Genomic DNA, 25,767 nt, shown 5'->3' with positions numbered 1-25,767 from the left:
TTTTCATAGAGGAAGACTGGATAGTGTTAATTCCCAAACTGATGAATAGATTTTATTTAGAATTAATCCTGAAAATAAAGCATTCTGAGGTTTATCTGAAGAAATAAATGATGAAATTAAGATACTCTATGATAAAAGGAGATCTTTAACCTCTTAGAGGTTAAAACATATTACAGAGCTACAATCATAACATAAGCACATTAATGGTGTAAGCAAATGGACAGTTTGCCCAGCCAGTGTGGCTAAGTGGTGGAGTGTCGACCCTGTCTCATTTTGGGTCTTAGTTTCTTCATCTATAAACTGGAGAGAATAATATCTGTCTTGCCTAATCCTGGATTGCTTTTAGCATAAGTTCAGATCATAGGTATTACAATGCTTCAAAGCTGTGACTATGCAGTATACTCGATGGCTAATTGTTTACTTCAGAGAGAAAAGTGAGAAAGTGGAAGCACAGAGGGACTTGGTGACTTGTGTGGACCTGGTGCTGGGGCCCTACGGTGATTCTGTGGTCACCAGGCTGGCCTCAGGGCACTGACAGGAAGCCAAGGGGAAGCCTGGGCAGAGCGGGCGCTGCCCTGGCTTGGAGCCCTGGCATGCCCCCAGTCTCCAAGTCTTCACCCTTGAGAGCTCCTCTCCCACTCTCCCGGGACCATGAACACACACACCCCTGGAAAGCTGCTGGCCTGAGGCCTCTGAGCAGGGGAGGCAGCCAATACCATGGCTACAGGAATTCAGACAGAGAACCGCTCCTTCTGGGCAGTGCTTGGCTGGGGGAAAAGCAGAGGCCCCCTCCTGGGCATGGTGTCTGCTCCCCTGCGAGGGGCCACAGCAGCCCACCTGGCTTCGGGACCAGTGAGGCACACCTGTGAGGACTGCTCCTAGGCCCACCCCACCTGCATGGCTGGTTCCAGTGGCCAACCTGGAACCCTAAGCAGCCAGACCTGGCAAAACTTCCTAGGGGCCCACTTGGGGCTCACGTCTCTGTGGAGGTTTTCTGCCCAGCAGACAGTCTGCCAAGGAGTCCAAGCAGGGAGGCCCCTGGGGGCAGGCCTAGGGATCAGGACACGAGTCAGATGCTGGGGATGGATCTGGATAGTAGCTAAGCCACTCTGGCTGTATGAACTCGGACAGGCTGTGGAGCCTTTCTGAGCCTCATTATGATGATTAAGTGGGGTCTAGACAGTAAAATGGCTTTGTAAACTGTGAAGTGCTGCTTGTGTCAAATGAGTTGTTTCTGTGGGAAGGAGAAAGCAGACCCTAAGTGAACTAGAACACCAGGCCTGGATGTTTTGTTTAGACTTGGGGTGGGGAGGGGAAGAGATGGAAGCAGAGGGAAGGGCACTACCCCAGGGAGGGGTTGAGCACTTAGGGCAGCTGGTCTATTGTAACTGGGACACATCACCTATAATTCCCAGAGCTCCCCGTTCTTGCTCACTTGTGTCCCTCAGCAGCTCTGTGAGCTACTACCATCTTCACTAAGGCGAGGCTGAGAGGTGGGGACTCACCCAAGGTCACACTGGCCTCAGGGATTAGTTCTGGGACCTCTTCAGTAGCTACACCTACCCCACTGGCGATTCTCATCCATCTCATGGGTTTGAATATCTTCTACCCATTGGTGACTTCCCAGTGTATGTCTTCAGTCCCAATCTCTTCTCTGGCCCCATAGACTCTATATCCAACTGCGTGCCCAACATCTGCCCTCCAAGGCTAGCAGCACCCAGACCTGCCTGAGAGAGTCCCTGTTTTTTCCTCCAAAGCTTGTCTCTCCCAGGTTACACTCCATCACAATTCAGGGCCACTCCACTCTTCCAGTTGCTCAGGCTGAAGCCTAGGAGTCACCCTCCTCATCTCCCACAGCTGCTCACCGAACCCATCGGCTCTCCCTCTTCCTTCAGGATGGATCTCCAGTGTGGCCACTTCTCAGCACCTCCACCCTGGAGTCCGAGACTGTCATCTTTGCAGAGTTACTGCAGGCCCCTCCTGGCTGCTCTTCCCGCTTCCACCCTCTTCCCTTACACTGTCTTTCCCACCTGGGAATTGAGTGATTTTCACAGGACAGAAGTTTGATCATGTCAGTTTCCTGCACAAAATCCTTCAGCGGCTTCCCCTCACACTTGGAATGAATTTGAAACCCTGCTCCTGGTCCCAGCGGCAGGGCCAGTCTCATCTCCTTTCGCTTCCCATCGTTGCTTGGCTCCCGCATCCGCTCCTGCACCCCAGCACCTGCTTCCACAGGACACCTGAGCACCTCCTGCCCCCGGCCCCGCCCTCCGGATCCCCAGGGACGGCTTTCCCACTTCACTCAGGTCTGTGCTCAAATGCCAGCTTCTTAGAGGAGAGTGTCCTGGTCACCTTCCTAGGAGCATCCTTCCCCCACGGATCCTGTACCCCACTTTCCTTTAAAACACGAGTCATCACATGTTTCTATTTGTCCGTTTGCGTTTTCGTCTGTGCCCCTCCACTAGAATCTAAGCTCTAGTCCGACAGGGATGGTGACTCTTACACTTTCCTTTTCATATTAAGCATTCAGGACAGGCCAGGAACACTATAGCAACTCAGTAAATATTTGTTAAGTAAGTGCAGAGAGTATTGAATAAACAGATGGGTCGATGAATGAGTGAAGCCACTGTATCCAAGCTCTCCCACCTCTGAGTCGAGTTCTTACTTGAATGCAGTCCCCTAGTCAGCAGCCACAGGAAAGCACCCGGGAACTGGACCCCGGCGGCCACACTGCGGGGTCAGCCTCGGCCACCTGGACACTCACTCAGGGGGAGCAGGGGAAGCACCTGGCCACATGGCTGAGGTTGTCCTGGGACGAAGCACCCAGCTGGGAGAGCAGCCATCATCTCCCCGCTCCCTCCTGCCCTGAGCTTGCCGGAAGACACAGCCCCTGGCCTAGTGAGAACTTCACTGGCACTGAGCAGACGTGGGACCCCAATGGCTGCAGGACGGGCATGGCCAAGGGACAGAGAGGAAGCCTCAGCCGAGACCCTGCCATGTGCTGGGCCAATCAGTACACGCTGTGGTGTCGTCGCCCAGAAAGCACATCCCAGTGCCCTGCTGAAATACCTCTTTAATTATACAACAGCGGGTGACAAAGACTGATCTTCCTCAGCGGGAACTCCCTGGAGCTTGGCATGTCTCTCATAGTTAAGTCCATCGCTGCAGAGGCCCTGGCTCCCCCAGACCAGAAGTTGGGCGTTTATCTGCAGCTGCCCAGGGGTGCTGCCAGTGTGGGGGGCCTGGCCCAGAGTCTGGCAGAGACCCCCAGGCGGTGTTCAAGCAAGGGCCTTGGGCCCTCACATGTCCAGCTGGGGGTGATTACTGTTGTCCCACGTGAGCTTGGGGTCACTTTTTGGCTCCTGTAAATATTTTTCTTGGTGATTCTGAGAGCATCGTTCTCAGGGCAGGGAGAGAGCATCGGCGGAGCATTTTCTATGTGTTAAGCGCTTCCTGAACATTTGCTCACTTAACCCTGTGATGTGGGCAGCACCACTGCCATTTTTTCAGATGTGGAAACTGAGGCTCAAAGAGAGATAAAGGGCTTTTCCAGGGTAACATGGGATTTTCCAGACTCCTGGATAAAGAACCCACATCTGCTCAAAGGCTGCCTCCTGGGAAAACTGCCTGGATTCTTGAGCCCACACCAGGCATTTTCCATACAATCGGCCTCTGTTCAGGGGACTGGGGCCTCTTCATGAATGGGCTTCTTCTGTGAATGTGCCGAGTGCACTGATGGTTAGGGGTAGAAAGGTTGTGTGAGGTGCTAAGTGCAGGTGGGCTGTGGACAAGGGCTACAGGGGCCCTGCAGAGGGACAGATGCTCTGGGTAAGAGGAGCAGATGGTCCCGAGAAGCCAGAGGGCTTGGACACAGGCAAGGCCACCTCAGGCAAAGGGCACAGCACATGCAAAGATCCAGAGGCACAGTGGGGTGACAGAAAGGGCAATGGTTGGGAGGGTTTGGGGGAAGGATCCCAAAAGAGGAGGCCTGTCCTAACAAGGGGACCTTCATTCTGCCAGCAGTGGGGCCCTCTGGGGTTACCAGGCAGGGAGGCCATGCTTAGAGCCTCACTTTCAGAGGACCTCGGTCACTGAGTGGGGACAGATAGAAGGGCTGAACTAAAGCCTCTCCCTTCTCTTAGGAAGATGAGCCTCCCAACTCTTCTGTCCTTGAGAGTAACCTGCCATCACCTGGGGACACAGAAAGTAAATTCACTGCTGATTTCCCCACCGGGTGCCTTCCTCTGCCTCCCTCAGCCTCCCTGTCTGACACCCAATCTGGGGGGTGCTTGCTCCCGCCTTTCCAGCACACCCGGGCCAGGAGGAGGCCGCAAGGCCCAGCAGGACCAGGGCGAGAAGGCTGCCCCTGCCCAGGCTGCAGTCAGGCCTTGAGTCAGGGAGCCTGACCTGAGGCCAGGAGGACTGTGGGGGTAGAGTGAAGAAAAGAAGGGTGCCCACTGGTCGCCTGAAGAAAAAGGCACCAAGCTGGCCCTCATCTCCTCCCCCTGAATGAGCGCAAGGAAGCCCCTTCCCCTCTCTGGCTTCCCCAGCTCAAGGCCACCTGTGCCCTCTCTCCTCTCCTTCCACAAAGTTCCATGAAACGCCTATTCTGGACTGGGCTCTGAGTGAGCCTCCCTGGCTGCAGAGACAGATAAAAATACTGCCTGTTTATGAAAACATTTGTACATGTTGTCAAGTGAGAAGAGCAAGCTCCAACAGAGGCTGTCACATTTGTGTGTATGAATTTTGTGGGGGTGTGTACGTAGCAGGCATACAAACACATTGATTAGAAAACTGGAACGACATCTACTAACCTGTTATTTGAGTAGTGGTGCTATTTCTTTTAAACTTTGGCGCCCCCCCCCCACCCCCTTGCTTTTTGCATTGCACTTCATTGCTTTTGAACTTAAAAAGCAACAAAAGCAATAGCTAACCTGTAGAAGTGTTTGCTACCTGCCAGGCATTCTTCTAAGAGCTTTGCATAATTAACTACTTTAATTTTTGTAGCAACTCGGTGAAATAGGTCTCATTATTATTATCCCATTTTACAGGTGAGGAATCAGAGGCACAGAGAGGTTAAATAACTCCCCCAAGGTCACACAGCTCATAGATAGTGAAGCCAGGATTCAAGTCCCCAACAATGGCGGTCTGAATGGAGAGGCCGCACCTTTACCCTGCACCGCTCAGCCTCCAGTGACCAACAAATGCCACCACAATGAACAGTGTCCCTGCGTCAGAGGGAGAAGTGCCGAGACCCCTTCATAAAGGTGCCACATGGGGTGCGGCAGGGACTGTGCGGGGCTCTGGACCCCAAAAGCTTGGGGAAGGACTTCCTGCCGTAGGTGACAGTGACATGGAGGATGCGTTCACCCGATGAGACACACCTTCCACGCAGAGGAAGCAGACAAAGGCCTGAAGCGGGGGACTGTCCGGAGCTGTCCCAGGAAATGCAGGACCCGAAGACGCGGGCATTGCGGTTGGGGAAGAAGGTGAGCTTGAGGGAACAGGCTGGTGGGTGGCTGCTCAGAGGCCAGGTACCAGGTTCTGCCCATGGAGCTAAGAGGCTGGGCTTGGTCCTCAGGTGGCAGGGAGCCATGGAAGGTTCCCAGCAGGGGAGACACCGGTCAGATGGGGTTCAAGGGTCTCTCCTGGGAAACCTCCATACATTCTCTCTCCATCCCTGCTCTCTTCGGTGTGGGGCTGGGAGTCCAGGAACTTTCCATTCAACACACTTTCACACCTTACACACGGTGCTCCAGGCCCCGACCTGGGAAGATGCAAAAAGGAGAAAGACTGGGTCCTCCCACTCCCTTAGGAATCTTATAACCAGAGATTAGGACACAGGCAGTTCTCAAGAGATGGCCAAATTCACCTTCCCACTGGCCTACCTATGGAGCCCCTGTGCATCCTTTAAGGTCCAGCACAAACCTCACCTCCTCCAGGAGGGCTTCCCTGATGAACAACCTCTCACACAGAATCTTCCCTCGCTCCTCTTTGAGACTGTGTGTCCTTGTTTGTCTGTCTGCACCTACTGCTCAGTTCTGACTGAAGGTCCTCCAACGCCCGACCCTGGGTGACCCCAGGGCCCAGCACAGACCTGATCCACTGCCAGCATCCACAGTGTCTATTGACTGGAAGGTGACAAAGGCTGGGCCGCACTCCTGGGGGGTGGTGGGTGAGCAGGGATCAGTAAAGGAGGAGAGTCTTGAGGTTTAGAGATGCTGGAGAAGGCTGCATGTTGGAGATGAGACAGGCTCAGACTTGCGTGACATCATAGCAAACTGGCTGAGTACTCGGATAGCCTTCCGGGCCTCTAGGGAGTCTGTGAGTTCCCTTGTGCCCACTGTTTGCTGCTCTTTGCGAGTCTGTGGGTGCCAGCGTCCCTGGCCTTAGAGCAGTGGTTCTCAACCTGTGGGTTGCGACCCCTTTGGGGGTTGAACGACCCTTTCCCAGGGGTCGCCTAAGACCATCAGAAAACACATATATAATTACATATTGTTTTTGTGATTAATCACTATGCTTTAATTATGTTCAATTTGTAACAATTAAATTGGGGGTCACCACAACATAAGGAACTGTATTAAAGGGTCGTGGCATTAGAAAGGTTGAGAACCACCGTCTTAGAGGGAAGCCACTAACCTTTGTGTTGAAGGCAGCTTGCCCGATTATAGTCATGGAGACAAGCACCGGGCATGGTGGTGTCAGGAAGGTCTCATTTGACACTCTGCCCATTCCCACTAATTCTACCAGCAATTGCCACCGCCCCCCTCCCCAGCATGGGGCTGGTGCTCCCAGTGTTGGCTGCTTCTCCCCAGCTCCCCTAGCCCCACAGCAAGCCATGCCTTTGCCTGAGTCATCGGCCCTCCACCCTGGCATCCCTCGCTGGCCCTTCCCTGCTCCCATCCCCACAGTTCCTAAGGGCCCCTGTTTCCTCTTGCCTGCATTCCTGACGCAGTTTACTAAGGACATCCCTGCCTCCACAGTGAAACCAGAATGGAGGCTCTAAAACAGAGGTCGCCAACCAGTGGTTCACGGTCCGCGGGTGGTCTGTGAGGTCCAAAAGGTTGGTGACTGCTGCTCTAAAATGCAAATTGGGTGATAAGACCACTGGCTGGACCCCTTTCCATGGCTCCCCAAAGCCTCAGCCTCATCTTTCTGGACCACCTCCCTCTCTGCACACTCACCCAGCCTCCATCTAGGCGACTCCCTCTCCATCACTGCCTCCCTTTTGATCATCACCTGCGGTTCTCACACTGCCCCTGAGAGGCAGGGGCTAGGCCCCCAGACCTGGCCCTTTTCTAATAGTTCAGGCCCACTGTTTGCTGCTCTTTGTCCCATGAGTTCACCCCTGAGCACATCATTTGTCCTTTCCCGGACTCAGTTTCCACTTTAGCAAAATGAGGTGTTAATTCCTAGCCTGGAGGCTGTTTAACTTAATAGTAGTAGTAGTAGTAGTACAGTAATAACCATGTGCAGCACTAAATGTCGGCCGGGATCCTTTACCCCTGTGGGCTGGGCTGGGTGGTTAGGGGCATGTCTAGCACCGGGCCTGGCACGAGGAAGCACCCAGGAGCTGCGGGCACCTCTGGGACAGTCACGTGGGGCCTGGAGGAGGCGCGTGAGCTGAGAATATGCCAGGCACGTCTGGGGCCAGCACACAGCGAGGCTGGCTGCAGCTCAGGGCCCGTATTTAATATAAGATTAATGAAATTGTCAAATTGACCTTGTCAGTGTCTTCTCAATCCAATTACATGGCTGTGGCCCCCATGAACGGGGTTAACACAGGAGCGCACACGAGAGACTAAGACGGCGGCCCTGGGAGACAGCATTGCCCAGAGCCCTGCAGAGGCGTCCTCCCTGCAGCCTGGCCCGAGCGCCCGGCTGGCTGAGAACTCGGTCATTTTCAGGCACAGTGCCCTCACTCAGCAGAAACTGCAGCTGAGCACCCAACTCCACCACACAGGGGCACTCGGATGCCCAGGGCATGCCATGCTGGGCATGGGACGTGGCAAGTAAGACGCAGTCACTGTCCTTGAGGAGTCCTTGTCTGGTGGGTGGGACAGACACAAAAACAAATGAAATTCTCTGAGAGATGGCTCCCAGACAAGGCACACATAGGTCAGCCAGCACTCAGCAGTCTCCTGGCAAAGATGGCACATGCAGTGAACAGAGACCAGAAGAAAGGGATGGGCAGAGTGCAAGGGGCAGCACCAACCTCAGGGACAGCCAGGCTTCAGTGGGAGGACCATGGAGGGATGCTCTGCAAAGCAGTCAGGGCGCTGGGGGAGTCTGTCGGTGCTGGGAAGGATTAGGTGGTGAGGGGAGCAGGGTTGGGGTGGGGAGAGCCTGGAGCAGCTCAGGGCGCCTGGAGCGGGGAGGCTGTGAGCACACAGATGAGGGGAATGGTGAGCTTCTCTGAGAGCTAGGCTTTCCCAGTAATATGCCCCAGCAGTGCTCTGTGGGTCGGAAAGCCCAGTCCTCTTGAAGGCTCAGACAGGGCCTGGATGGAGGGGACATCTGAAGAGTCTGTGGCGTTAACTTAATGCAGCTTGACTGATCTGTTTGACAGACCCTGTCTGTGAGACAGACCCTGAGGAAGAGGCTGGGCACAGAACTGCTCTGTAACCGACCTCACCAGCAGCACCTCCTCCTGGTCTGGGACCTGCCGGCCACTCCCCTGCTCATCTGGGGCATTCCCTGCATTCTCCCATGAATGGCCCTTTTCAGTTTACTGACTTGCTGGCAGCCCTTCAACAACTAGATCTTCACTACAACACTGCCAGCCAGATGGCATCAGTATTCCCATTTTACAGTTGATGAAACTGAGGCACAGGGCGATTGAACAATCCTACCTAAGGCTGGCTCACCACAGAGGTGGGACTCATGCCTACTTATTCTGAACTAAAAGTCCATTCCCATGTCTATCTTTAAGGGAAGGAGGGACTAAAGCTGGACATCTTGGCATGAGCAGTGGGTAGAGATGGGCAGATTCTGTGTGGCATCTCACCAGCAGGCCTGTCTTATTTCATCAACAGATAATCCTGCCAACTACATTTCTAGGGCTCAACAGGGCCCCAAAACATGAGACCCACATTGGGATGTTGTCTTTAAGCAAAATGATTCATGTTCAGTCATGGATTCCTATTAGAACAGGTGCCACAGTGTCCCCAGGGGGGACAAAGCCCTAGTCCCCTCCCATTGAATGACATCACCGTTCACCTGCTCAGTCCTCCTCCCCCTCTAATCAGCAAATCATGGTGGCTTTACCCCAGAAACACCTTTCTATTTTGACCTGTCTGGCCCACCCCTTCATTTCCACACACCCCCACCCCTGCTTTGTTATGGTCTCCCCATTTCTTGCAAACTATTCAACTGGCCTCCTGACCATTTTCCCTAATTCCAGCCTCACCCTCCCATTCATAGCCACAATTCCACCAACATGGTTCTTCTGAAACACAAATTTAAACATATCATGCCTGGGCTCAACATCCTTCAATGACTCCGTTGTTACCTTAGAGCAAAGTCCAGCTCGTTAGCCGGCACATGAGGCCTGCATGCCTGGGGGCCTGGCCCTAGCCATCCCACAGCCTTGTCTCTCAACACCTCACTCACACCCTGCACTCCTGACCTTGCACTGAATTCTATTTTTCTACCGAGAAATCACTGAGCATTTTTAGTCCCTCACCCACTTACTTCCCCAACCACTTATCCACTCGTGAGCCTCTGTTGCATGCTCAGCACTCTTCTAGTCATTGTGCCTATGAAGCTGACATCTTAGCTAGTGGCAGTGGTAAGACAATCTATATATATAAAAGCCTAAGTGACCAGAACGACCAGAATGACTGGAATGAACAGTTGCTATGACACACACTGACCACCAGGGGGCAGACACTAAACACAGCAGCTGCCCCCTGGTGGTCAGTGCGCTCCCACAGTCAATCTCCCCTGGCCAGTCAACCTTCCGTGGTTCCTCCCCGCGGCCAGCAGGCTCCAATCCCCTGATTGGGGCTGGTCCCCAGGCTGGGACGGGGAACCGGAGATGGGTGGTGGCAGATGCGGCCCCTTTCCCGGCGTGGGGTGAGAGCTGGCTCTCTCCTTGGGGCTGGCAGCCAACCTCTCATGCCCCATCCCTCCCCCCTAGCCTGCAGGCCCTAATCGGCCCACCACCCACCCACCACGGTGACAGTGCAGTGGCAAGGAAAGGAGGAGGGGGAGGCCGGGGAACTGTACGGTGGCAGGGGGCCGATGATGGTGGCAGCAGAGTCCGGCATCCATTCCTTCCATGCCTGGACTGGCGACCATCGCCTCCTCTCTGTCCCAGCCCTGATTGGCCTGGCCCAAGGACCCCACCTGTGCACAAATATCATGCACCAGGTCTCTAGTATTCCAATCAATATATCAGGGCAGGGGAAAATAACATAGCAGAAGAGGACTAGGAATTGCTGTGGGGTGGGCATGATGTGTGGGCTCTCTGGGCAGGTGGACAGGAGGCGTGTTTCTGATGAGAGAGATGTGGGCAAAGGTCTGGAGGAAGAGGTGGCAGCTATGCAGACATCTGCAGGGAGACACCTCACTCACCCCATCCCTCTACTTGTAACGCCTGTGCCCCTGACCCCAGTCCTCACCTGAGAATGGGCTCCACATTCACCTCCTCTAGGACAATCAAGGAAGATTCATCAACCCTTTCATGTCTCTGCAGTCTCCCACCTGATGTCAGTCCTAGCTCTGTGCGCTCCCACAGTTCGGTCTACATTCATTCATTCATTCATTCATTCATATATATTTCTTAAACAAAAACTGCTTGAATAGCTCCTGGGCACTGTGCTCTGCCCTGGGATGACTGTGTGGCGCCCCCTGTCCCCTGCTCACGAGCTCCTAGGAGGCAGTGAGGGGACTCGGCAGCTCCATCTCATCATCCCTGTGCTGGCACAGCACTTGGCCCAGAAGGGCTTTGGGTGAGTATTTGCTGAGTGAATAAACATTTGAGATTGTTTTATTGAAATACTTCAGAGTAAATTTGGAGACAGGCATTCCTCCACTCAAGAGTAATTTAATAACCACAAATGCCTTTAACACAGTGGGGGGGGGGGGGGTTTCCCTTTTTGCTGCTGTTAAAATAAATGGCATTTTTAATAAAGTGTCCCCATACAGCATACAGAATGTGGCCACGGGATGAAATAAATAAAAATGTAGTGAAATTATGCATTGCAAAATAGACTTTTTCTGGTCTTTTGGTTATTAAATTTAATCACTTCTGAGCTGCGCCCCTGCTCTCTTTCCTAGAGGCAGGTACACTTTTGATTAAAATGTGGGCCCCAGAGCACTTTCGCGGGGGAGGGTTCGGCTGCATCCTCAGAGGAACCATGGGGAACAGGCGAGCGGATGACGGGGCCACGGCGACAGCCACAATGTGCTTCTCACTTGATGGACGTGTTTATCCCCAGACAGAGAGCGCCGCAGTCACGCGGCGTATGGAAATCTTGCAATTAAGGCAAAGTCTAATTAGAGACTACACGTTCAAAATACAAAGGGACCTCTGAGTGGCAGCCACTCTGGTCGGCTGGGAAACGTGATTATCCCACTCCCGTCCCTGCCACAGCCACCCGTTGACTGAATTACGGGAGTGGGGGTGCATCGTGTTGCCATACATGGCTTCTCCAGGGACAGCGCTGCCTTCCCAGCACGTGGAGACAGCTCGGTCCGCAGAGAAGAGCACCGGTTTGGATTGGGGTTCTGATTCTGCCCGTTATTGCCATTCCAGCCTCAGCATCCTCATCTTCCTAGAGGAGGGGTGGCAACCATCTCACAGGTCCATGCAGGATCCTAAAGGGCTTTGGGGACTCAGTTCAGGGAAGTCGTTCACCAGGCTGGGTCACTGACCCGCCTTTGCCCCAGCCCCCAATGCTCAGCTCCGAAGGGGAATGGGAGTGGAGGCAGAGGGGCTGGGGGGCTCCAACTGTCACCCCTTCATGGCACCCACAGGACCCAGACAGCCTTCCTCTGGGCCTTTCTCTCCTGAAGGACCTGACACTGTGCTGGGCAATGAGTGTTACGAGTCCACAGGGGTGAAGACCTTTCATCCAGACAGTCCCTGGACGCAGAGGCAGCGGGAGGGCTGGGGAGAAGGTGCTCCTGTCTAGACTCTGTAGATGCGGAGCTCTGGCCCAGAGACACCAGCGTTTCCTGAGCTTGGACTGTGGTCAAGAGGTGATTTCAAACCTGTCCCTGCCCTCAAGGAAGTCACGAGTAGTCAGGAAGACAGACAGCAAAGAGCACAGAGTGGGTGGCCTCAGTTTACAAGCCTTCAATGTTTTGCAGCCTTCGAGGCACCTCTCTCTGGATCCTCCCAAGAACCTGTGGGGGGATTCATTGGAGCCACGGGGCTGAGTTTGCATCTGAGGTACAGGGAACCCCACCACCGTGACCCTCCCAGGCATAGCTTGGCGGGACTGTTTTGCTTTTGCTTGTTTCTTCTGCTCTCGTTTTTGCTTGTTTGTCTTAAATATTAAAACTATACAGAAGTCTCTGTGGCACTCTTCCCCAGCCCACCCTGAGAAGGGCTGTCCCAGAGCCGGGCTGTCTGCTGCCTGCCAAGTTTTCATACCGGGCACATCTGTACATGAACAATCCATAGTGTTGCTTTGCTTATTTTAAGATTTTTGCATACATTGTCTCACACTCTGAGATCCATTCCACCACTTGCTTTTTTGACTCCATGTTAAGCTTTTGAGATTGATTTATGCTGAGGCACATAGCTCTGGTTCATTTATTTTGCTGTATGGTATTTCGCTCTATGAAGAAAGTCTGTGTGTGTGTGTGTATGTGTGTGTGTGTGAGTGTGTGTGTGTGTGTGTGTGTAATTATCCTGCTGTTGTTGGACATGTGCTTCCACTCTTTCTACCACCCCTTGGTGCTTTACCAGGGACCCATGAACGTGAACATGGCTGGACTCCAGCCAGGGCGGAGGAGCACTCCTGGGCTTTGCCACCCCGTGCAGTCTGGCCAGCTGGCCCCCGTGGGTGGTGAGTACTGGACGGCATGGAGGCTGTGATAAAAGAGCAGTGGGCGTGGTCTCAGAAGGGCCTGGACTTGAATCCTGACCCTCCTGCTTACTAGCTGTGTGACCCTGTGCAAAAACTCTAACCTCTCTGGCCTGCAGTGTCCTCACCAGAAGAAATAAATACAGTAACACCAACTCCTAAACACTCCTTTGGTGATTCAAGCAGGACGTCTTCAGTGTGGATGCGGACAAACAGGAGGCGCTCCACAAAGCTAAGGGGAAGCCACCCTGATCCTGGGCCGAGTAAAGGGCCCCAGGAGGCACCAGCAGCTGTTGGCTGCCCTTCTCACTCTGAGCAAAAAAGTCTGTATCAAAAGCTCAATCTTAAAAACTAAAAACAACGACAACAACAACAAAACCACACACGCAAAAAAAGAAGGAGGGAAAGAAACCAAGCCACCTTATAATCATAAATTAAAATGGCGGTGGGGGGGGGGGACCCAACCCACCTCCCAAACTGGCCTTGGTTTCTCTCCAGCTGTGCCTTTGATTGGCCAACACTGGAAGTCTGGGCGGGTGCACTTGGCCTTGGGCCAGGCTCCCTGAAGGGGCAGCCCCACCCTGCAAAGTCCACCTGCCCTCCTGGGCCCTGGGGAAGGCAGCAGCAGGCTGGGCTGCAAAGGGTTAAATCTCTTCCTCCTCCAAGAGGGTGGAGACAATGAGGCTTTCTCTTTAAATGGCCTATAACCATCTCCCTCAAGCTCCTTAGCTCAGAAAAGTGCACCAGTCAGCAAAATAAAAATAATTTAAAGACCCACTGGAAAGAACTCCAGTCTCCCTCCTGCCTGCAAGGACTGCCTCTTAGTGGTGGCTCTTACTTTTCATACCCAGGGCCAGGGGCTTCCCACCAGTTTGGGGAAAGAATGTATCAGAGGCTGACATCTGCTCCCTCACAGCGGGAGGGGCAGGGGAGCAGGAACCCTGGAGGGAAGTGCCTCCCAGCTGGAGTGCCTGCTGACTGCAAACCTGCCTGGGCCAGGGGGGCTGCTGTCAGGGCCACGCCAGCTTGCAGAAGTCAGTGAGTGGGACAGGCACGGTCACATGTGTGTTATAACTGAGAAAACAGAGACTCTAGAAAGGAAGGGACAGGCCCAAGGTCCCACACAGGTGTGGCGGGGTGCTCCTGGCTAAATGCTCAGCACCCCTCTGCTGACAGGGAAGGCCGTGTCTGAGCACCCCACCGCCTGCCATGTGCAGCCCTTTATGCACCAGTCCTGAAACACCAGCACCCCTATTCTGGCTGCATGGCTGACACATGCCTGACACATGAGGACTCAGAAGGTTGAGTAACTCTGCCAAGGTCATGCTACTGAGAAGCAGTGGAGGAAAGGTTTGAAGCCACACTCTCTAAGTAGGCGGTTCGCAACCTGTGGGTCGCGACCCCTTTGGTGGTCCAACGACCCTTTCACAAGGGTCGCCTTAGACCATCGGAAAACATATATAATTACATATTGTTTTGTGATTAATCACTAAGCTTTAATTATGTTCACTTTGTAACAATGAAATTGGGGGTCACCACAACATGAGGAACTGTATTAAAGGGTTGCGGCATTAGGAAGGTTGAGAACCACTGCTCTAACTTCACACCATGCTGTGTCCAGGGCATCAGGGAAGTGCTCAGGGAAGAGCTGATGCAGAGAAAACGTCAGGCTGCAATGTGCCACCCTCTCCGGACCTTCCATCTCCCGTCTCTGCCACGCCTCCAAGGGCCGAGTTCCCCCACGTGGCCCAGTGCATGGGGGCTGCACAGACGAGCTGCTGCCCCGGCCACAGTGGCCCTGGGCTCTCCCAGCTGGACTGCTGCACAGGTTGCTCACAGCAGCCGGTGCTCTGGGGCCAGGAGAGGGGTCCCCAGCCCAGGCTGGCAGGGAGCACCTGGGAGGGAGGGAGAACAGGAGGGACAGAAGTACAAGGTCACAGGGAGGTGGCGGCATGGAAGGTTTAGCTGGAGGAAACACCTGTGTCAGGAAGATTTCTATGGGAGCTTATAGCACAGTCCTTAGGACACCAGGCAATGGAGCCACTGAGGCTGTGGTGCCAGTCCTGGCTCCTGGTCATGGCTGTGCCATCTGGGACAAGTTACTCTCAGATTCCTTGTCTGTGAAATGGGAATGAGAACAGTAATCTTCCCTGCAGGGTTGTGTGAGAAATAAATAATAAGGAGTGTCCAGTACATAGTAAGTGTTTAATAAATAGTAATTTAAAAGTAATGTCCACATCTGTGTCTCCTTGGATACCAGGCTCTGCGACAGGGGCCCCTCCGGGAGGGCTTCCGACCTCATGCTGCCAGCCTCCCTGCCTCTGAATGCAGCCTCCCCTGCACTCAGACTGTCTCACCAGCTCTCCTCCTTTTTTCTACAACCTTCTTCTTTTTTTTTTTGGCGGACTGGCAACCGTCAGCACAGAAGACATGACACCCAGGGGGCTGGAGCCCTCTCCCTCTGCCTCTGTACATTACAGGGACTGGGACCGCACACCCGAACCCCGCCGAGAAGAGGAGGGTTCTACAACCTTCTTAACGATCACGTCTTCTGTTTGTCTTCCTGCCCATCCCACCCACCTCCACTAGAATTTAATTTCTCTGTGTTTTCCTTTGTGTCTCAGGTGTTTAGACAAGTGACTGGCGTGCAGGGGTACTGGTCAGCAGTGGCTGAGAGGGCGTCCTGTGGAATGCAGGACAGAGCACAGGGTCTGGGGCCACTCGAGGTGTGACTCCCCAGAGTCCCTGGCCCCCGGAGTGCTGGGCACAGTAGATGTGCTGCATGTGGAAGATGAATGGAGGGGAGTAGGCCGACAGACAAGCGATCAGCTCACAACGCTCTTCATCTGTCAGGCATGGGCTCAGAGGTCATGTCTCTGAGCCTTCCCTGGTCACGCAGGATGGAGTGGTCTAGCGCCTCGAACGACCCAGCTCAGAGGAGGCTAGTTAGTGAGTGCAAGTGGGTCTCTAGTGGAGGACCACATGGCTTTCCTTCTCACTGAACTAAGCATTATGAGTGGTAACTTGGTGAAGATATAAAAGATCATATTTATCCTATAAAACTGAGAGGAAGGTTGTATCATGATATAAAATTCCATAAGGATCTCAAATACCCAAATGACTACACAGACAATTCACACTGGAAGAAGTTGAAAAAGCACTTCTGTATCCTTAGCTCATTTGCCAACCTTCTTTACAAATTCCAAATACTGGTGAGGGTGTGGGGAAATGGCACCTGCTCATCTACCCTGCTGGAGACAGGAACTCACTTTTTGGAAAGCAATGTAACAACACATGTAAAGGACTATAACAATGCTCTTGTCCTTTAACCCAATTAGCTCGCTACCGGGAATTTTCTCTAAGAAACAAACAACGATCGAGGATCATGGCAACATTATCTCTAATATCAAGAAAATAGACAACAAAACACGTAGTGAGGAGATAATAAGGTAACCATGGCCCCGTGCTGGGGAGGCATGAAAATGGCAGCCACACAAATCAGGCCGCTGAGAGGAGATACTTGCCCTACCTACAGTGTTACAGAGACAAAGCAATGGAAGGCTGGCCGGCTGCCATGAACAGAGAGGGGAGGGACAGACCCACGGAAAGACAGGAGGGGCACCCAGGAGTGAACGTGCAGTTGGGCTTGGCTCTTGAGATTGTGGCTCTTGGCTCTTTTTTTTTTGGCTTTCCTCAGATTTTGTTTTATATTTTAAACACAAATGGAAAAGAAGATCTCAACCAGCTGGAATGTTGGGCTGAAACCAATACGATGAAATGGAACAGAGATAAATGCAAAGCTCTGTGTTTCATTTAGGAAATATATTAAAGACACACAATGGAGGTGCGAAGGGGTATAAAGACTGTTAGAATGAAAAGGGGAAGGAAAAGGGAACAAAAAAACCCAAAACACTTTTGCTGAAGCCCAGGCCTGGGACTGCGGTAGCTGCAGGTCTGGCTCAGTTGGCCAGTGTGATCACCGTGCACTGCACAACAGACCAGGTGACCAGGACTGTGCAACGTTTCCTCTCTAGTACACAGTGAAGTCAGGATCTGAATTTGATGTGAATTTCTCTGGCTTCAAATCTATGCTCTTTCTCTTAAAACACAGTGACCTAAAGGGACAAGTACTGTGAGCCAAGAAGAGGGAGCACGAACTACTAGCTCAATAGGACCGTGGGCTTTGGTGACCATGAACTTGACGTGAGATCATTCTACCACTACAGATGCTCATGCAAGGCTAGGCCATGTGCCGCCAAGGAGTCATGCAAGGCTAGGCCATGTGCCGCCAAGGAGTAAGAGGTAACAACCTGCCCTCATTAGGGCTGGCCAGGCCCTTCCTGGAGGCATGTCCAGTCCTGAGCCCCACCTCATAGGGACCCATCTATGAAAGAGCAACCACCCAGTCAGAGTTCTCAGGGCCGGGGAATGAAGACACTGAACGCCTTGGCGCTCTATTCACATCATACTCAATAGTTCCTGATGCAACCTGGCGAGAGAGGTATCATATTCTCATTTTTAAATGAGAAAACTAAAGCTGAGAGGTTAAGAACTTGTTCAAGGTCACATATTAGTAAGTGGCAGTCAGCATTTAAACACAGAGCTGTCTTAGTCCAGAGTCTCTGGCCCTGGCCGGGTAGCTTAGTTGGTTAGAATGTCGTCCTGATACGCCAAGGTTGTGGGTTTGATCCCAGTCCAGAGACATACAAGAAGCAACCAGTGAATGCATAAATAAGTGGAGCAAGAAATCTCTCTCTCTCTCTCTCCCCTTTCCTCTCTCAAATCAATCAATCCAGGGTCTCAACTCTTTCCTGAGCAGCATCCCTCATGTGAGAAACAATAAAACAGAACTTGACCTACTTATTAGTCAGTGCAGAGACATGACTGCCACGTTCAACTCTGCCAAGGGCTCTGCATAGCTTCAATGGAGAGACCTGAAAGATCAGAGAAGTCTCAGGGGTGCTCTGGGAGACAGCATCTTAGTAATGGCAGTGACCGCATGGACTCCTGGGTAGGAGGATGAATTCCCACGCCTGGAGGTAGGGAAGCATGGCCTGGAAGCCAGTGGAGAGAGATGTGGGCACAGGACCCATACATAAGTTCACTACTGACCCTTAGCTTCCATGAGCCTCTGAAGCTGCTTGGCAGAAACTGACCAATCCCTTCAAAAGACGTGATAACAGTATCTATTTGCAGACACCAAAGTGAAAATTATATGCCCAGAGTAAACACGTTGATTCAGACAAAACTAAACACAGAAAATGAAATGGATTCTACTGGAGATGCTTGTAGGTTAAGCTATTATTTTTTTTGTTTGTTTCCAATAAACCAAACTCTGGAGAGAGATGTGTAGTCTTGGAAATAATCAAAGAAAATATAATGAGGCACTGGTTTCACCTAAGTCGGCAAAATAATGTAAACATGGTCACACCCATTACTAGTATGTGCATCAAAAAAATGTAAAAATGTCATTCCTTTTGATCCAGGTAAAACAACCCTAAGAAAATGATTATATATATATGAAAAAACTGAAAACAAAAATATTCAACAACAACCTAAAAATTCTAGGAAGGCAAATGGGCCAGTTGGGTGGCAGAGGTGGGGGCTGAGGTCTGTGTGCACAGGGAAAGGCCTATGAGTACTGGGCACTATGGATGAGCATAAAGTGTCTGGACGGCCAAAGGCAGGTATGAAAGTCAAGGTCAGAGCAGGTCAGACACAAGATAGGAGTACACTCAGATGAAGATTGAATGGGCACAGGGAGAGGGGAGGGGAGGGGAGGAAGAGAAAAGAGGGGAGGGGAGAGGAGAGGTAGGTTGCTGTCCATTTACCCACTCTCCCTGCGGCCCTTTAATTACATTCTCAGTCCTCCACAATTGGACATTATTTTTTCTGTTTTTCAGATGAAGAAGATGGCGTTCAGAAAGATAAAGTGAGTCACTCTAAGGGAGGTAGAAGGTGCTGGAGTTGGGAATTGGACTCTCATGCAATGACCTCCTAAACCAAGCTTGCTCTACCACGCGTGCTAGACCAAAGTGTGCTGCGCGGCCTTTCACGAACGGGCAGCCCTGTGGGTCAGCCACACAGCTGGCCAGATGTTTACTGGTTGTAGCTCAATGTCCGTCCACTGAGTAGATGGAACTGGGGCCATAATTTCCCGGAGCAACAGGAAAGCATGTTAAATGGAAAGGAAAGGACAGAAACCTGCTGTATGCTATGATCCCAGGCACATACAGTACACATCCGCACCCTGGGAAGACTAGAAGAGGCACAGCACAGTGCTTGCAGCAGTGCAATCTGGAATGCTTCCTCTACTTCCCCCAAATTTCTATAAAGTGTTTTCCTTTGCCATTACAAAAAATGGCATCATTTAGAAATGTATCCAAGAAACCCATAGGCACATAACAGTCACTAACACACTTTCCTCAGCCAGAAAATACAAACAAGCCGCATCTTCGTGTTTCATCTAGGCCAGGGGACTTGCTGCCAGGGCTTCTGAAGACAGTGCCCAGCCTCATTGGTTCAGGCCCTGCCGGCTCAGTAGTGACCGTGCCGTCCCCCACAGCTCACTGGCACCAAAGGAAAGGGATGGAGAGAAAGAATCAAAGGGTGAAAGTGAGGGGAAATCATGGGTGCCCGGGCTGGAAGCCACCTTCCGCATCATGTCCAACCGAGCAGCACGCAGTGGGCTCTCAGTGAGGTTTAGGCAGACCCTCAGCTCTTTGAGAGAATTTATGCTCAATTTCAGGTGTCCTCAGGCACGCTATGGGGAGCACGTTGTCTCACTTTGGGATCACTCCTGTGCCTTCATTAAAGCAGGACTTCTGCGAGACTGGTCTTGCTCAACAGCGGCCCTTGTACTGAAATACAGTTTCCCAGCTCCATCTCCCACCTACTGAAAGGAGCTCTCCAAACCAGAGCCCAGGAATCTGTATTTTAAGCTCCTCAGCAAATTCTTAAGATTGGGCAAGTTTAGGAAACCCTCGTCTAACACAAAAACCACTTGAGTTCTGTGAATGTAATAAACTATGACCCTCCTAATTAGTGCAATTCCCAGTTCCTCCAAATGGCTTCAATTAACGGGAATAATTTCCATTGACTGATTACTTAGGCGGGGTCTCTCCTGAACATACCTGAGTTGACAGGGCTAGAGCAGTGGTTCTCAACCTTCTGGCCCTTTAAATATAGTTCCTCATGTTGTGACCCAACCACAAAATTATTTTCGTTGCTACTTCGTAACTGTAATGTTGCTATTGTTATGAATCGTAATGTACATATCTGATATGCAGGATGGTCTTAGGCGACCCCTGTGAAAGGGTCGTTCGACCGCCAAAGGGGTCGCGACCCACAGGTTGAGAACCGCTGGGCTAGATTCTCAGCGCAGACCATAATGTCCACACATCTTTTGGGGAAGAGTGAAAAGGGCAGATATTGCACAGACTTGGATTCTGACACAGCTCCAATGCTAACTCTGCCCATTTCCTCATTTGTGTGGGTTTAAGAGCGATGGCCTTGCCCTCATGTAACAGTAGCAGGGTGCCAGGTACACAGCGGATGCTCAGAAACCTCTCAGTAGCCAGCGCGTCAAACGTCCCCGCTCTCGGGTGCTTCCTGGCCATGCCCACTTCTGATTTTATCCTGCCTCATACGCTGAGGTTCGCTGACTGCGTGGCTTGTAGAGACTTACAGAGCCCTTTCTCCAGGGGCCACCTGGATCCCTCCCCACGACAGCTCTCAGTTATGGATCCTTATTTCCACTTTAGAAGAAACAAGCCCCGGAGAGGTCAGGCAATCTTCCCAGGAGTGGTAAAGTCAGCATCCGAACTCAGGTCTCAACACCTTTCACAGCCCTGTTCTCTCCCCAACATGTGCATCATACATTACACAGAGCACTGTCACTTATGTCGTAGCAGTTTTTAAACATAGATTCCCAGGCTATTTCCCCCACCCATCTATAAGCACCTATGAAGAGGTATCCACTGTAGTAGTCTCTGCAGAGAAGTGCACAGCTGTCTGGTGTTTGTGCCTTTGCCCTGCTTTGGGGTGGGGGGGGGCGGGAAGTGGGGGAGAAGGGATGAGCTCCATTACGACGAATCCTTTTCCAGTCCCTCATGCATTCCGTACTACACATGCCCAAGCCACTCCATGCCATTAAAATGAGCACATCTAATAGCAAGAATTTATTGAACACGACTGCCCTTAACCTTACTGACCTCATGCAATGAGGAACCTACGGCAAACATTTAGGAAAGTTCTGGCACATAGTTAATATCCATAGTCGCTGCCATTATTACTATTAATTATCCACACAGCCTGTGCCAAAGGCATTGTTTTCCTCATTGCACTGATAAGGACTCTGAGAAGTTAAGTGATGGGTCCGAGATCACATTGCTAGTTTGGGGAGAGCTAGGAAAATACCAATAAAGGAAATTCACATCTATATCCTATTAGCGAGTGTACAGTATTTCACATTATAAAGGATTATTTTATTTATTAGAATAAAATTCCTCAGAGGCAGCCACCTCCCTTCTTATGCCCTCAAAGGACACTGGTCACCTCCACTTACACTGAATATCCTTAAATAAAGGAACCTGAGCTTTTGCTTACAGACCACCAATGGTTTAATGGTCTAGTGCAGTGGTCGGCAAACTGCGGCCCCTTGAGTGTGGCTCTTCCACAAAAGCCGCAGTTTGCCGACCACTGGTCTAGTGGGTAACCCATTAGAGAAATGAGAGCCAACATTTTCCAACCAATGCCTAAAAGCCAATAACCAGAAATTTTAAAAAAAATAATGATCGCCAACATTTATTGGCCATATATATTCCTTATGGCAACCCTGCAAGGTAGATATCACTCCTTATGAAAGAGAAGAGGTGAGGTTAAAACCAGAGCACGGGGCTGGGGGGCGAGGTTTGGAGCCCAGGTGCTCAGCCCAAACCCTTGCCGCTGCCAATGTACCAAGCTGACTTCACAGGCATCACAGAGAGGAAAGTGCAATCAGCAGGGAGATCAAAGGTGGTTTGTCAGATTGCACACCAGGCACCTTGGAGACTCAGCTACTGAATGAGATAAAAACTATGTAACATGAAAGACCACTTGAGACACAAGAGAAACAAACTGAGAGCAGGTGACCTGCCCCCGACTTCCCGACGGCAACCCTGGACCACATCTAACATCACCACCCCGAGTCCACTCAAATTATCCAGAAGCCGCATCTCTGGTCACCTTGAGTGAGAAAGGCGACCGGTCCTGGCTCTGTCCTTTGAAGCGGGAGAAAGCAATCTGCTTTTGAGACAGCCCTTCGCAGCTGTAGTCGGCAGCACATCCCTTATGAATTCTCCCTCCTCCGGCCTGAATGTTCCGCCCTCAAACACTGGTCGCCTCTACTGTACACTTAATACCCTTAAATAAATGAGGATAATGAGGATCTACATCAAAGAATTAATGAGCTTTATTATAGAACAAAATAGAGAAACAGAGATAAAAGTCCTTGAATGGTAAAAATATCAGTTTGCATTCTGGGTCAGGTGACAGGCAGGTCAGAGACACTCCATCCCCCGCCGGAAAGACGCTTTCCCATCCCCGGAACAACTCCGGTGCCGGCATGCCCGAGGCTCAGCACATCCATCCGCCTGCTTTGAAGTGGGAGGTCCAAGTTCAGCACAAGCCGCGACCCCGGAACCCCACTGGCTCCCTGCCACGCGCCACCGGGCGCGATGGGTCTGATCCGGACGGCGCTGTGGCCCGCAAATCACATGCCGCACAAGGAAAACGAGAAGGCTTTATGAAAAATCCAAAGTTTATTGCAAATTGTATTTTGCTTCCCTTCGCTCTTCATTTTTACAGGATTTATTGATATCCATGATCTTCTCACAGATGTACTTGTTGACTTTGGAGAGTCTCTGTGCAATTTCCGTTTCGTCCACAGTCTCTTGTGCTATTCTGTCGTATAAACACTCTGGACAGGGGAAAGAAACAGGAAGGCCGAGGATTAATGGTGAACTCCAGGCAAATCTTCGGAGCGGGGAGGGGGATGTGATTCCTGACATTTCCCAAATACCAACTCACTTACCTGGCACAGCGATATTTTCAAATTTTCATACAAAACCCATATGCAGGAAATGTACCCTTTAAAAATAATGATAAAACACCCATGTGCCTTCTCCCCAGCTTCCCTCTGAAGCCCCCAGTGCCCCTCCCCCTCAGGCCCTCTCCCGTCCTCACTAGAGGTAACCAATCTCCTGCTTTTCTTTTCCTTTTAATGTTAACACACACGCATACATCCTTAAAGAAAGTATTGTTTACTTTCCCCAGTTTTTTGTTTTGTTTTACTTATTTTAAGTGTGCCCATACTCTCTAGAATCTGACTTCCTTTCCCCCCCTCAATATTAAAGATTTGAAATGGACCCATTTCAAATGTAAGCTGCAGGTCATCCGTTTCCCTTGGAGAGTGGTGCCCTACTGTGTGACTATTCCACAGCCTGCGCTGCAGTTCACGGCCAGTGGGTACCTGGGTGGCTTCCAGGGTTTTGCGACTGCGAACCCCCTGGCACTGTTTCGGGGCACCTGTGCTGGAGGTTCCCCAGGATGGCCCGGGAGAGGGGCTGCTGTGTCAGGGTCTGCGCACACTCAGCTTCACTAGGCGATGCCCAGCCAGCTGTGTCCCAAAGCGGTTCTGCTGATGGACACTCCCAGCAGTGTGTGCGGGACTGGTTGTCCCCATGCTTTCCACTGGACGTGGTCAGTTGCTAAGGTTTTGATAACGTGGCGGGTGTGAGGTGGCGTCTCACTGTGTGACTGACACGAGGCTGAGCACAGACACTTCACTGAGTCTGCCATCTGCTGAGATGAAGGAAGGCTTGGGGACCTGGTGCCAGTCATTAGCCAGATCCTCCTCTCCCAAACCAGGACAACACACCACGTGTCTTTTTTTAAGGCTGCCTGGAGGCATCTGAGATAAACTTTTTGCAAACCTTCTTCAAACTGTAAGGAACACTGCACCGTATGGGTTGTTACAATTATTTTACGTATATATGTCTGTTCATTCCCAGCACCTAGCATAGTGCTTGGCACAAGGCAAGATTAAGTACGTATCTGTTAAATTAATGAATGAATGTTTCTCCAGCAAAACTGGAGGGGACATAAAAATTCTGGACATAAGAGGGCTGGGGAATGTGCCACTAGGTATGTCATCATAGGATAGACTTTTAACTTCCTGGAGCTTAAGCTACCTCACCTATAGGCCAGGAATGACCACCCAATCCTAAGGAATGGCTATGGAGGGTACATAAGATTTGTGTGCCAGGCCAGCCCACAGCAGGTTATCCTTAGAGAAGCAGAACGTCAAGGCTGGGGGGGGATCACAGAGGCTGCCCGGTGCTAACCCTGCACGTACAGGAGAGGGGCCTGAGGCCTGGAGGAAGGCAGGAGGGATGGGCAGAATCCACTGCTGCCCCCTCCCCACCCCCAGCCCTTCCAGGCATGAGGCCAGCCTGCCTCCTGGCGTCATCCTGCTGCAGGTGCACGTGCTGCAGGCGTTATCTCTCTGGGGCACCCTCCCATCCCACCGAGAAGGGTTCTGCACAGAGCAGACTTTAATTACTTTGAATGGACCGCCACTACCTCCTGACCACTCCCACGCCCGACTAATATCCACTACCTCTTGGCTCGGCCTTTCCATCAGGACTGAGACAAGAAGGTAGGGGCCCTGTCTGTCCCCCGTCCTACCTCTGCCATTATCCACCTGAATTGCCTCTTCACTCCAGGCTGTCCCACAAATCAGTGTCTTCATTCTTCTCTTCCAAGATTACCCTGACCCTGGCCTTTACGTGCCTAAACCCTACTCATTCTTCCCCATTCAGCCTTCTTGGAACCTATCAGTGGAGTTAGGGGACTCCACTCTGTCTGCAAACTCTATGCTCCCACCCTCACCTGGGCCTTTCTCTGTCAAAGCACTGATCACAGTAATGAAACTGCAACCACACCATCTTCCTGCAGAACGGAACACTTGGGCATCCCCTCTCCAGGCCTGGGCAAGAGGAAAGTAGTGACTGTGCTCGCACCTGAAGCAAATGAGGGAGACACCTGTGCTGAGCATGGTTCTGAAGTTCAGGTGTTTGCCTCTCAGCCTAGCTGCTGTGCAGCCTCTAGTGGGAACCTCTCTGGTCTATGTCACTACCTAGGAGAGCAGCATGTCAGACCATTCCTCCAGAAGGTCAGAAGGTGGTGAAGAGGCAGAGGAGAGAGGAGCAGAGGAAGGAGAGCAGGTGTGAGGGCCCTCGGAGCCCCCAGTATGAGCTGGAGAAGATGCAGGAAAAGGAGGTGCAGACCGCAGAATTCCAATCATCGTGTCCCGGGGGTGAGAGCGCTGAATGGCCCCTCGGGTGATGAAAGGCTTTCGTGAGGCTCCAGATATTAATCATCTGCTGTTGCCAGGAACATCTCCCTCTGCGAGGGAGCATTTGAGATTATTGCTTAATTAACAAGGTTTATAATGGTGCTAATGTGTCCTATTAAGAAAGTTATAAAAATTAACCAGAACTTAGTGCTGGGCTCCTCGGGAAAACGCAGACACTCTGCAGAAGGTCACTTGACCTCAATAAGGTTGCACTGTCATTCTGGAGCTTGTCCCGCCCTCCTGCTTTCATCTTCCTAAAGCAGGGCCAACGGCCACGCCATCCCCTGCTGTCCAGGAAGAAATGATTCTAAGATCAGAGAAGAGAAAATT

The 25,767-nt window shown here is 51.7% G+C and overlaps 2 protein-coding genes across 2 annotated transcripts in view; both read right to left on the bottom strand.

Annotated features, from left to right (window-relative positions):
- AGBL4 (ATP/GTP binding protein-like 4) overlaps window positions 1–25,767 on the bottom strand; it is a 646,044-nt gene that overhangs the window by 139,156 nt on the left and 481,121 nt on the right. The window lies entirely within an intron of this gene.
- BEND5 (BEN domain containing 5) overlaps window positions 22,470–25,767 on the bottom strand; it is a 33,105-nt gene continuing 29,807 nt past the window's right edge. Inside the window, exon 6 of the mRNA XM_015563300.1 lies at window positions 22,470–22,998. Coding sequence (XP_015418786.1) covers window positions 22,841–22,998 — 158 coding nt within the window. The 3' untranslated portion in view covers window positions 22,470–22,840. The remainder of the gene's footprint in view (window positions 22,999–25,767) is intronic.

The sequence above is a fragment of the Myotis davidii genome, unplaced genomic scaffold (genome assembly GCF_000327345.1).
Source record: "Myotis davidii unplaced genomic scaffold, ASM32734v1 scaffold539, whole genome shotgun sequence".
NCBI lineage: Eukaryota > Metazoa > Chordata > Mammalia > Chiroptera > Vespertilionidae > Myotis > Myotis davidii.
The sequence above is the reverse complement of the archived record's forward strand: the minus strand, read 5'-3'. Positions and strand labels throughout refer to the sequence as shown.